Here is a 14,005-nt window from a genome sequence, read left to right as displayed (position 1 = left end):
CTCAATCCACTGAGCTACCTAGCTGCCCCCGAAAGGACAATTCTTGATTCCAATTTAAACTGAGTCTCAGTAAGCCCTGAAAGCTGCCAGTAGTTCTGATGACTTTTAGAAAAATGTCACAAATTTGAACAAAATAGCATCTAAATTAGTGAAAAGGTCTTAATTATGTGTTTACATAGATAAAGGTAAAGTGTGTTGAGTTATTTGCATTCACCTTAATTGCTAATGAAGTGTTTCCAAGTAAAGGTTCAGTTAAGCTTGTCTTCATGAATAATCACACACACCCCTCTGATTAGCAGCATCCATTTATATACCTGGTTATTGTGGGTAAATACGAGGAACAAATGAGCAAACACTTACCAAGTACCTACTCCTCATACATCACAGGGCTAATTACTGAGAGAGACAAGAAGATAAACAAGACTTTTGACCTCAAGACTGCAAACCAGCCAAAGAACTTAAACATCATTAATCCGAATGAGGAAAGGTACAGGTACCCAGTGATGTGGTACAGTTATAATGTGAAGGCACTGAGAGGAGAGAGACAGATCAATAGAAAGCTAGTTGTCAGGAAAGGCTTCATGGCAAACAGGAAATCCCAAAAGTTTCACCTTCTTAATTAGGTCAAATATTCATTCTAAATTTTGTTTAGCCTTAAAATCTGAAGAGCAAACATTTCTTTACAGATGAAAGGCCAAAGTAAATTAATCAAAAATCAGAAATGAGCAAAATATAAATGACCATAGCATAGCAATTCTGCCTTTTGATGTTAAAAGATATGCTATAGTACACCTAAGGTTATTCATTTTATAGCTGAGAAATAGTTAAATCATTTAAGCTCTTCTAGAATGTAGTTTTCTTTTTTTCCTTCTGGACTATATAAGAGATATTTTCCATGTAAATAACTGAGATACTCCTAAAAAGAATGTGAACTTTTAGAAGGAAATTATATAAAAAAAGCATATGGGACAGTGGCATAGCTCATAGAGCTCCAGGTCTGGAAACAGGAGGTCCTGGGTTCACATCCAGCCTCAGACACTCCACACTTCCTAGCCTTGTGATACCAAGTGACTTGCCCAATTGTCCAGATCTTATTACTCTTCAAACTTGGAAACAATACTTACTATCAATTCTAAAAGAGTTGGTTTAAAAAAAAAGCACATATGTTGCGGCTGCTAGATAACACAGTACATAGAGCGCCAGTCCTGAAGTCAGGAGGAACTGGGTTCAAATGTGGCCTCAGATATTTCTTCAACAAATAACTAAACCCTAATTACCTAGCCTTTACCTTATCATATTGATACAAGTCAGAAGGTATGGGTTTTTTAAAAAAAGTATATGCTTCACTCTTCAAATATAAATTGATCAATGAATTAAAGTTATTAAATTGTAGCCATCTCTGATAACTGCAAAAGTCATTCAACAATTCCATTTTGTGTGATAAAACAAGGCACAATCCTTCCCATCTTTCTGCAAGCAAAAATATTAAACAATTTTTTCTAGAATATTAAAAAAAAACTGCCAAGAAAGAGCGGACCACACCAAACAAGGGAAAATAATTATATCATGAAGGTCTCAAATTATCCATTCATTTATTATTGACTCAAGAAAGTTTAGGAGGTAGTTAATTAATAAGGAATTTTAGATATGGCCCCACCTTTGTTTCCATTACCATCTTTTCAATGTTCATATACAATGAAAGGATGAAAATACTACAGTAATTCATAAAGCACTACCCTTTGAGGCTCCCTTAGGCATTGCATAAAACTAACTGGAAGAAACAAAAGACTCTGATTAAGACATTTTTTTCACCATGAGATGTGATGCATGTGAGTATGTTAAATAATAGTAAATAAATATTTAAAGTTCTTTTTAGTAGTTATTACAACATAACTAATTTCATACCAGATAAAAGAACTAATTCCCTCAATATTGGAATAAAATCTTTGTGAGATCTGAAGGAAAAAAAGTGCTAAGAAACAGAAGCAATATGATACTCTGAAATTAAAGGGGAATTTTGAAATGAAATTTAAAAATTAGAATATATTAAATTCAACAAGATATGCAGTATTGTCAAGTGTGAAAATAGAAATTCCTTCAATGTTTTCCTGTCTCAAAAATCCCAAGGGAATTGACTCTAAATCCAAACTCAAAATACATGTGAAGGGAGGAATCATTATTTGAGAGTTTCAAGAATTCTAACTTTTAAGCCTGGATGTGAAAGTTATCAAACTGTCCAAACTCGAAGCTACGTGTTCCAATTGCTGCCCAACCATTCCTGGGTAATGGCCTTAGCTGAGTTTTCCAGAGAACCCTATTATTTAGCATGCCATAAGCAGAGGAGTCCTGTTAAAAAAGAAAAAAAGAAAGAAAAAAGTTAATATATATTCATAAATTTTTTTCTCCTCAATGATATATAAAACTACTAGTACTGAGCCCAGCTAGTTGAACAAAATATACTTATCACTGAATTTCTAAATAATAAAATTATAATTGAACAAAGTTTAGGTCAAAGGCAAAAAATAAAAGAAAAAGGGGTTTTAAATAAATTTCTTTATTTAGCTCTATGTGTCTGCCAAATAGAAGGTGCTTATTAATAAATTCTGATTAATTGATTGATATCTTTTATACATATTATACATATATAATATACAGTATTGGGGTGAAAAAAGTCCTGAATATTATAATAATTTAAAAAATTTAAATGACAGTTAAAACAGGAGATAAATTTAGTAACAAAATGCTTCCCAAATACATACTAACTTAAGAGAAACATTCAAAATCAATTCATAATTTCATGTTATATGTTAAATTGTTTTTACATGTGCTTTTGTACTTATAATTAACATGTCAATAGCTTCAAGCCACTGTGGACAATTCCATTTCTATTTAAAGGGCCAACAGAACACCTTTTGGCCTTTTTTTTTTTACTAAAAACTAAGACTCACTACCATTTGACATGAGCAAGCAGGTGAAGCAGTGAATAGAGTGCTGGGCCTGAAGTCTGGAAGATTCATTTTCCTTGATCCAAATCTGGTCTCACATACCTACTAGCTGTGACCTGGGCAAACCATTTAACCCTGTTTGCCTCAGTTTCCGCATCTATACAATGAGCTAGAGAAGGAAATTGCAAATCACTCCAATATCATTGCCAAAAAACCCCTAAAAGTGGTCATAAAAAGTGGGACACAAATCATTCCATGTGGTGAAAATCCCTAGAAGAGGACCATTATTCCAGATATTAAGTTGAGAACAGAAAGGTAAAGAAAAGCATAATCAATTATCTTGATGGAATATAGAAATTGTTAGGAGAGATCTTCTGAACTTATCCCTCTCATAAAAACCTCTAACAAGCTTTCTTTTCCCCCCCTTCCACTAATAAGCTATCATTTGAAGTCAAACTTCCAATGATAGGGAAATCTTTTACTTCCTCAAGGACCAAAATAGCCCATTCCAAATTAAGCTCTTATGGGATATTGCCCCTTACACTAGGTAAAAATGTTTAACTTCCTTCCACTTCTGGAGCCAAGCAAAATAAATATAATTTTTCTTTAATAAGATTTCTACCTCCAAGTATCTAAGAAGATAATCTCTTACCATAAAAAAAAAAATTATTCATCTCCCCTACATTTTTCCTCTATTCTCCAGGATAAAAATCTCCAAGATCAGCCAACTTCCCTGAACATAGTTTCAAGACTACCTTGCTATTTTAGTCACCTTCTTCTCAATGTATTCAAATAGGGCAACATTCCTTCCCAAAAGTGGCACAAAGAATTGAATATAACACACCAAACTCTCTCCGATTAAGGCAGAGAGCACAACAGAATTACAAACTTCCACATTTTTGATCAGCATGCATTTATTCTGTTTTTTAAATGAAAAAGCACTTACTGAAAACTTACTTTGTGCCAAATACTAAGGTTAAAAAATGAAAAACATGTGAATTTCTGTCCTGAAGGAGTTCATATTCGAATAAGGCTGGCATTCTCTTTCCATAAGAGGTTCTTGTGAGGCTATAATGCTAATATATATAAAATGCTATGGAATTGCATGAAAGTCTATATCATTTCTTCTATTTCAAAAAATAGTACACATTTGGTCAATACTTTCATGTCCTGACTTATAATATATATATGGATATATATATATATTTAATGTATTCATTTTTAGCACCTAAGTTTTTAGATCCAGATTTTCTCTGTTCCTCCCACTTCTCTCTTCCACTGAGAAAGAAAATAACAATTATACATGAGAAATCATGCAAAACACGTTTCCATATTAGCCTCGACATACAAAAATAAAAATAAAAAAGCAAGAAAAATAGACTTCAATTTGCCTCAGCATTCATCGGTTCTTTCTATGGAGGTAGTTGACATTTTTTCATCCTGAGTGCCCTTGAGTTGTCTTGAATTGCTGTATTGAAGAGAGTAGTCAAGCTGTTCAATGATTACAACATTGCTTTTACATGTTCTTCTCACTTCATTTTGAATCAGTTCATTTAAGTCTTACTACATTTTTCGGAAACCTTCTTTCTCATTTCTTATAGCACAATAGTACTCCATCACAATTATATGCCACAACTTGTTCAGTCACTCTCCAACTAAGGAATATCCTCATAATTTCCAATTTTTCATCATCACAAAAAGAGCTGCTATAAATATTTTTGTACATATAGGTCCTTTTCCTTTGATCTCTTTAGGTCATGCATAGAGTAGTTGTATTTTTGGATCTAATGCACTGTTTTGTGGAATTTAGATATAGTTCTGGATTGTTCTCCAGAATGATTGGATCACTTCACTAACTCTACTAATGATGAATTAATGGGCTTATTTTCCTTTATCTTCTTTAGTACTTATTATTTCTGATAGATATGAGGCATTACTTTGAGTTGTTTCAATTTTATTTTCTGTAATCAGGATTGATTTAGAGCATATTTTAATATGACTAGAGATATATTTGATTTCTTCTTCTGAAAATTGCCCACTTCTAACCTATGACCATTTATCAATTCTGGAATCACTTTCATATATATAAATTTGACTCAGTTTCTTATATAATAGAGAAGTGAGGCTTTTATTAGAGAAATCTGCTATGAAATATTTCTGATATTCCATCATTGTATATGGTACCTTTTAGCATAGTAGTTTCCCTGGTAATTATTTTTTTAATTGGCTCTGTTTTTGCTGTTGCTTTGTCTGCGATTATGATTGCTACTCCCATCCATTTTATGGGTTAGCTCATTCCATTCAAATTCAGTTATGATTACTATGTATTTCCTTCTATCCCATTTTCTTGTGTTTATTCTTCTCTTTTTATCCTGTCTTCTCTTCAAAAGTCTGCTTTGGTTCCAACTACTATTTCCTAATTAATCTATCCTCCCCTTTATCATCCCTACTTCATATACCCTTCCTTTCCTATTGTCTATTAGATAAGACAGGCTTTTATACACAAATGAGTGTATGTATTTATGTATTTAAGGGTAGCCTAGCCAGAAAAAGCAAGTATATTCATTGGGGGTGGTGGTGAATGGTACTTAATGAAATAGAAGTCCTGCTTAATCCTAGATCCACTTTGTTACCCACTTTTATTGTCTGTCCAAGACATACATATTGATGAAGGAGCACTATCTATTGGCCATCTAACTTCCAATCCATAATCCAGATAATGGTTCTTCTTCATAATCTGGATTTTCTTTGTGAATGGGTAAAGCAAACTTTTTTGAATATTACCAATCTCCAGGAAGCACTGCAATGCTGTATGGCTTAATACAACCAGCAAGATGCTATCCACAAATAGGAATACCAGAACACTAGCTAGTCTTTCTTCAACTAGGATTCTGATCTCAGTGTCTTCTGAAACAAATGGCAAACAGCTGTCATGAGCACAGATCTCTTTGCCTCATATCTTATCTGAAAGTTTATGATCAGAAGTTCAGTGAGAAGTCTGTTTTTCCAGGAACCTTTTATCATTTTTAAGCGTGGATGAAAGACATTTTGTTAGAAGGATGTCCTGAAAACAGAATTTTGTTCTACTGAATCAAATGTGGTTTTATAATCAACAAACAATAAGAGCAACTGTATATTCTCTGACTCTTCCAGCCAATCACATCATTATAAAGAGGAGGCCTACTTTAGAATGGTGAAAGTTTACTAGTTCGCATATGTAGGTGATTTTTATCTAGATAGGATAGGAATTAGGAAGTAGATAGTAGATAGGAAGTAGATAGGAAAGTAGGCATCAAGGTGAGTAAACAGTGGTTACTGTACCTTTTCAAGTATTAATAAGAGTAATAAGAGTAATGAGGTTGTTTTCTCCAACATTTTATCTTCCTCTTCTTTGGATTCTTTGTATATTGATCCCTCCACATCTTCACAGCTGTACTCCCAGCATGGATATCCTCTAGGTACAACTGATCTAGTAATTCTTCCAGACACATTTCTGGTCTTTGTTCTCTTATCTTCTCTTTAAGGACATCTGGGAATGTGATCTTAGTATAATGTCTCTATTGTCTTTGATGGTGAAAAAAATCAGTAACTAAAAAAAAATCTGCAGATCTTTTGCATTGTTCTTCTGTTTTCCTGTTTCCATTTATCTTTAAAAGCTCTTAGGATTACTCCCCATTTCCTGCCAACTTTCTTTAAATTGGTTTTACTAGATGCTGTTACTGTTTTATGAGGTGAGAGTACTCATAGTCTTCTGTCAAAGTCAAATGTTTGCTTATTAAGATACTGTTTAGGCTCTTTTATCTTATGATCCTCTGATCACAGACATTAAATGAGACATAAGACAAGGAGACAAATGCTCACTAAAGCTGGGTACCAGAATACCAAGCTCAGAGCTTTGAGCTCAGAACACAAATCTTTGCTATCTCTTTTTTAGAAATTAATGATTCTGAACTAACCCAGTGTTTCTGAACTTAAAATGACTGCCCAGTGCTGGTTGTTCACTGCTATAATTAGCATAAGCTGGAAAATTAAACTCTCAGTTACTTTTACACAAGTAGTTCCTTAACATCTGAAAAAAAAAATTTCCCCTAAAAAAGTAGCATCAACAGTAAAATTATTCACATATACTCCAGAAACTATTCTCTGCCATTCTGGGGACTGGGTTTATGAATGTAGAGCACCCAACTGGTACCAACCTAAACAAGCAACTTATCCTGTTTCCTTTTCTTTGTGGCAATGTTACTCTCCACTGACAAAATAAGTCATGAATCAAAGTAATAAAAGAGGTGCTACTGGCAATTAGGTGGCACAGTAGATGAGGCCCTGCAGTCAAGAAGACCTAAGTTCAAATCCAGCTTCAGTTCAAATACTAGCTGTGTGTCCCTGGGAAAGTCATTTAACCTGTTTGCCTCAGTTTCCTCTTCTGTAAAATGGGGGTAATAACAGCATCTACCTGCCAGGGCTGTTGTGAGGATCTAATGAGATCATAGCTATAAAGAGCTTAGCAATATTGCGTACCACAAGGTAGATGCTGTATAAACATTAGCTATTATTATTATTGTTGTTAGTACTATAAAAGAATGCTTTGGCTATGAGCATGTTCAACAGTGGTACTTACAGTAATATTCAGAGTGAGAGTGTACCATTTTTTAGCCATGACATTAGCTTTTCCTCCCTTTATTATCCTCCTCCTCTCTGCAAAAGAAACAGAACATATAGATTATTTTTTCTAACCTAAGTCAAAGAAACAATAGTCAAAGTGGGAACTTTAGAGGACATTTAATCCTTGCTTTTAGAAAAATAATTCTTTGTGAAATTATTACCTAGATTCATTTTTAGATTTATAATTTAATTAATATATAATATTAACAAATATTTCAAACACCTTCAAGGTGCTGACACTCTAGTAGAGACAACAATCAAATTTACCCATTCATTCTAGAACTATATATTGAGAATCAAACATTACTTTAGGTATGCAAGGAGAATCAGAAAATCTCTCACTTCAACAGTCTTGGACTTCTTCTTGTTAAGTGTTTATGAAGTAATAAGGATGGACATGATGTATATGGAAAGCATATTATGAGGGGTTTTAACACTTTTGAAGATGTCTTCTACAAAATTAATTAAAACTCTCACTTTTCTGGGGTATAAATTGTATATGTTCATCGATTGTCTTTATGTTCTCTCTGCTCACTGTCAATTCAAGATTGTGAAAGTGATTTTCCCAAGAACACATGTGATATCCAGTGGAATTGCGTGTCGGCTGTGGGAGAGGTGGAGGGAGGGGGGGAGGGAAGAAAAGAAAATGATCTTTGTTTCCAATGAATAATGTTTGGAAATGACCAAATAAAAATTAAAAAAAAAAAAAGAAAGTGATTTTCCATTCTTTTTCTTAATCAGGTTAGGACATTTATTATTTTTATTAATCTGGTTTTCTTTTGTCAAAGTCTGTCTCATTTATCAACTTTCCTTTAACAAATACCAAATGATTTTGCTGGCTGCTGCTTAATAATATAATTTATGGTGTAGATATACTAATGCCCCCCTTCATTTCTACCTTTTATCTATTATTTCCCTTGTTTCTAGATCTTTCTCCCTCCTCCCAAATGAATGCTACTTTAATTTTAGCTAAGTTTGTAAAGTATCCAATTGGCAATTTTCAAGTTTCAATTATGATATATTTCTTTGCAAATTAAATCCGAGGGGTTCTAATAGCTCATTTCTTACCATCTGAGAGAGCAAATAGAGGAAGGAGAGAATGTGGAACTGAAAATGTTAGAAAACTATCAAAAAACTATTTTTACATGTAAATGCAGAAAAATAAAATATTATTGAAGGGGGGAAAAGGAAGAATGTAGCAAATAACAAAAAGAATTGGCAGGGGGGGTGTTCTTTCAGTAAATCTTTTATGGATTCTCTCAGGCTGTACTGGACCATTATTCTTTCAGCTCAGCATCCTAGGTTTCTTTTGTTTAATTATTTCTTCCTGAAAGACCTATATGTCTTAGATTAACTCCACATCCAATTTCCAAGTTTAGTATTCAAGTTTTTTATCACTGTCATATATCTTTCCAATCTTATTTGGTGCTTTGAATTTTTTTTCTTCCATAACTTTTTCTTTTGCCTTTCTAGTCTTGCATTATAATTCTGTTTTCTCTTTTTTTTTCTTCAGAGAATTCACTTTTTTCCCAAAAATACTGAAAAATATCTTTTGTTCTAAAGTCTTATTATTTGGGCAATAATTTATGAGCTTGTTTCTTTGATATTTTCATTTTAGTTGGTGTGATTTACAGGCTTCAATCAGCCCAAGGAGCATAATCCCAAAGGAATTATGGGGTTATGAAGGAGTTAACTCCAATAGTGATAAAACTCACAAAAGCCCCAAGGGTCACAAGACCATCCTGAGTCATTATTTAGCCAGGACCAGGACAGTGGGGGAGCAGTAAAGGGGTGTGATTTCTAGTTTTTGACTATATTTGATCTATGCCCAATACACTTTTTACTTTAACATTTCAAAGGATGCTTGTTTCCATTAAAGTGAGCATTTTCCTAAAAGAGTGTAAATATCAATTTAAACATTATTTCTCAACCTATGGAACTAGCAAATTACCTAAAACATAGATGCTTTAAAAAAATTCTTTACTGACAATTGACTTGGTGACATCTGCCCATGTCCTAGAAGTGGGGCTCTAAACCCTAAAGGAGGTCTACATAATGAATCAGAGGCCTTCATCCTGATTTCTGCAGTAGTAGTAGTAGCAGCAGTAGCAGCAGCAGCAGTAGCAGCAGCAGTAAACAGTGTACAACGTCCCAGCTCAGACAACACTGATGCTGTCATTAACTGTTGCTCTTGCTATCAATGACCACCTTTGAAGGGAACGTGTCATTTTCAGAGCACAAGGGGTGCCCAGGTGCCCAGGACAGCCACTGCAAAGGTGAGGAGGTGGGAGAATGGGCACTGTAAAGGAGGAGTTGCAAAGTCGGTCAGTGTAGACTGTAGAGGTCTGGAGGAGTACACATATGAAAAAGAGGAGGCAGCAAACACTCACTAAACACCTGCCATGGGCCAGGCACTACACTAAGTTCTGGGGATACAAAGATAAGAAAAGGAAAGAAATGATCTCTGCTCTCCAGGAGCTTTCATCCTAGCAACCAGGCTGTAAAGGCTTTTTTTAGTCTCACCTTCCATCTTGGAATTCATACTGTGTACCGGTTCCCAAGCAGAAGGGCAGTAAGGGCTAAGGCAATGGGGGTTAAGTGACTTGTCCAGGGTCACACAGCCAGGCAGTGTAGACTGCTGAATGACTAGCTCATTTAGTACAGATCCACAGAAGACAAATAGTCATTCAACAGTTTAACAACATTTATCAAGCTCAGTTAGTTGCTATCCTGAGCCACAAACAATCCCACTCTGGGCTATTCACTGCTATTCTTCCCCTTTCTTGGAATATTCCTCAATGCTCTCATTTTCCCAGCCTAGTAAAGTTCCCTCTCCAGTCACACCTCCTCCATGAAGTTTTATATAACTACTTAATTCCTCAATGGTTGTCCTATTTGCTGAACATCTAGCTTGCTGTCTATTGTATTTCATTGTATTAACTCATTGTATCATTGTATTAATGAAACACAACCTTTTCACCTTTTAATGTGTGTTCCTCTTTTCTGCCTAATCAAATTTTAGAAGAATCATTTCCATACCTTCCCACCACAGCTAGTACACAGTAAGCGCTTAGGAATGCAATACAGAGTCAGTAAACAGGGCAGCTTACTGGAACAGTGGGTAGAACGCTAGGTTTGAAGTCAGCAAAACCCAAGTTCAAATCTGCCCTCAGACATTTACCCTGGCTAAGTCACAGAGCCCTGTTTACCTCAGTTTACTCAGTTGTAAAATGAGCTAAAGAAGGAAGCAGTGAAAAACCCCATTATCTTTGCCAAGAAAAGCCCAAATGGGGTCAGACAGTCTCAGATATGACTGAAACAACTGAACAGAAAAGGAGTCAGCAAACAGTTATTCATCAAGTCACACATAAATACTGACTTACCAAGATCACCTGTAACTTCATATGTCCCATTTGCCAAAATCCAGAAGAAAACTCCTTGGGCACTTCGAATGAATGACCCACCCTTATTTACTCTTCCAGCAATGAATATGCCACCCGTCACCGGTGTCTCCATGTACACATCACAAGTTATTGTTATATCCCTCCTAAGGAATAAAGTTATATTTTTCTTAATATGAATTAAAGGTATTAATTGAGCATTTGCTTTTGTACTTATATTTAATAGAACTGGCATTTTCTAGGAGTTAATGCCATCTACTAGTTAATTACACTACTACTAATAATAGATAACACTGTTAATAATATAGCACTTCTTAGTTTTGGTAATGTCTTACATGAACTAAATCAAATAAATCCATTGCTTCTGTTATATATATCCAAAGAGAAGTATTTTCCTCTCAACTTAACAAGGCTTAAGTGTCCAGAAGAAAGACAGATTGATGACTCCCTGAAGTACTTCTCTGAAGCCTCACTATGAGAAGGAGGAGATGACGCATTCTCAAAAGCGATGGTAGGAGCTGATACACTCTATTAAGTTCTATCTACCATTTTGGAAGATTAGGAGTATGTTGGTATTGTGATTTATTATGATATTATGTGGGCCAGAATGTTAAGCTGGAGTCTCATATCAGAGTTGGGGGTGGAAGAAAATGATTAGGATTAAGAGGAAGACATCACCAGCAGGTGTCCAAGATTCTAGATTTATTTCATCATTCTCCTCCATCAGGCTTCAGGCTTCTCCCTCAGGCTTCTACTGCTGCTGCCTCAAGCCAGAAGAAAATGTGTATTTATCCCTTCTCTAACAAGCTAGCTCATTAAAGGAATCAAACAGTCAACAAAAATTCTGAGGTGGAAGATGAGGGAGAGGGGATTGAAGAGGAGACGTAGCTCCAGAAGTGTTATTAAAGATTAAAAAAAAATCAATGAAACTTAATCTGAAGATAATAAAATTTCAAGCAATCTGAAATAACCATAGCTTTCATAATTAATGCTCCCCAATTTATTTTGTGCTGTCTATGAATAACTGGGTGGTTGGAATAATTTTATTCAACTCTGCAAAGAATGGCCAAAAAATAAATTACATTATCTCTCACTAATTCATATACATAATGACCAGCAACTCCTTCAAACTGTGAGGTTAGAGGCAAGCAAATGACATCTTTGAAATGAAATTTTGAGTAAGGTGGGCAAGAATGAAAGTAGGCACTAGAATTAAGTACACATTTTCATTAGTTCTCAGAATCTTTTTACTGATAATCTTTTGAACAAAGAAAAGAATTTATTAAGCTCTCATCATACCCCAGGCATACTAGGTAGGTGGGTGTTAGCACTGCAATTATTGTTCCCAAACTGGAATGATGGCTCTATTTAGAGGAAAATGAAACTAAGAAGGAATCTGAAATGGAAATTGCAATTAAGAAAATCACCTTAACATTAAAATAATTAATGGGAGAATGTCCTAGTTTCCTCATCGGTAAAACAAAGAAATTCAACTAGGTAAACTCAAGGATTCTTACAGCTCTATAAAACGAAGGTTTTTTACAACTCTACAACAAAAACAATCCTAGTTTTCATAGTTATAAGTGTATCCATAAGGATAAAAATTCTCTTTGTTAATATAGCCTACTAAGCATAGACCATATTTAATCAACTATGCACTCCATACTCCTTACCTCATTCCTGCTACTCAGATAATATTTAAAAGGACTATAAGTAACATAGGCAGCACAATAAACTCATCTTTCTATTTAAATGGAGAGCTCACAATTTTTTTTCTGCTTCATGTATCACAATCTATAAGTGACTTTGGATTTACCACTTATCAGGAAATTTTATAGATAATGGATGAAATAGAAGAGAGCACAGTTCACTCTTCCACTGTCATAATTCCTCTATAATTTGTAAACCTCAAAATTCCTTAGACTTATAAATGTTGGAAATTTCACCATTGGGATATTTCATACTTGGAAAATTTCTTACTGATAGTCTATTGGAATGGGAACCCCATTGGCATGGGAGGTTCCTTCTTTTCCCTTCTTCAGAATACTTTAGGACAGAAACCTTTTGCTGAACAATGGAAAGGACTTTGACCTATGCTTAAGCATAGAACAGGAATTTCTTTGAATCATGATTGATTTTAGAATTGATACAATGGAGATACTTGGAATAAATCTCCACCCTATTCAGTCCTAACAGGATTGAGTAAGGGCTGCAGCCTAGATCAAAGATTTAATCATTTGAAAATATGACCTTCAACAGACATGTGCAAAAGCCAGAAACCTCTGGGCAGTCCTGGGTTAAGCTAGAGCCTCCATTGGCACAGGGAAATTGATGAACAGTGATTGGTAGATGGGAGAACTGAGAGGAGGCAACTTGGATGGTTTCCTTAAAGATAGGAGGGTCTGGAGACTGGAGGAGGGTTGAGGAGTTTGGTCGGGGTGATTGCGGGGGACTCGGAGAAGCTTGCGCTGAAGGAAGCTGAAGGTGGGGGCCTCTGAGACTGATTCTCCATTTTGGTCACATGAGTGATAGGGACTGATCTCTTTTCTTTGCCCCAGCTATCTAAGGGCTTGGGCCTTTTGGCCCAGCCTAAACAGAAGGGGTATTTAAGCCCTATTCCCTTCTCTCCCTTTTTCTCTCTCTCTATCTCTAATTCCTTTCTTGCTCCTATTGTAATTAAACTCCAAAAAAGGCTGACGGCTGACTTGAGTTTTTCATTTAGGAATTACATAGCTGAATTCCTTGGCGACCTTAAATTAATATATATCAGTCTTTTAAAGTGATTCCCTTGTCACAAATTCTAACAAAAGCAAAAACATATATATATATATATATGGATTTATGTATGTATGATAAACTTAAGCAAATTTGATACTCAAGATGCAGAGTTCAGATATATGGCATGAAAGGCAATGTTCTGATTGCCAATCTGATTACAATCAATGCTTGCTAACAATATGGAAAGTTGTACACAACTTCAGTTAAAGTTCCTCAGTG

General features: G+C 35.0%; 1 protein-coding gene across 3 annotated transcripts in view; it reads right to left on the bottom strand.

Moving 5' to 3' along the window:
- Nucleotides 1-289: 289 nt before the first annotated feature.
- Nucleotides 290-14,005, bottom strand: part of GALC (galactosylceramidase) — an 80,891-nt gene continuing 67,175 nt past the window's right edge. For 2 of the 3 annotated variants that reach the window (XM_007472677.3, XM_056810575.1), the window contains exons 15-17: nucleotides 10,991-11,154; nucleotides 7,564-7,640; nucleotides 290-2,346 (exon numbers count right to left, since the gene is read on the bottom strand). In XM_007472677.3, the coding sequence (XP_007472739.2) occupies nucleotides 2,206-2,346; nucleotides 7,564-7,640; nucleotides 10,991-11,154 (382 nt within the window). In that variant the 3' untranslated portion in view covers nucleotides 290-2,205. Of the gene's footprint in view, nucleotides 2,347-6,266; nucleotides 6,510-7,563; nucleotides 7,641-10,990; nucleotides 11,155-14,005 lie in introns of all 3 variants that reach the window. The other variant, XR_008914942.1, reaches the window with a different exon arrangement.

Source organism: Monodelphis domestica, chromosome 1, assembly GCF_027887165.1.
Source record: "Monodelphis domestica isolate mMonDom1 chromosome 1, mMonDom1.pri, whole genome shotgun sequence".
NCBI classification, from domain to species: Eukaryota; Metazoa; Chordata; class Mammalia; order Didelphimorphia; family Didelphidae; genus Monodelphis; species Monodelphis domestica.
The sequence above is the reverse complement of the archived record's forward strand: the minus strand, read 5'-3'. Positions and strand labels throughout refer to the sequence as shown.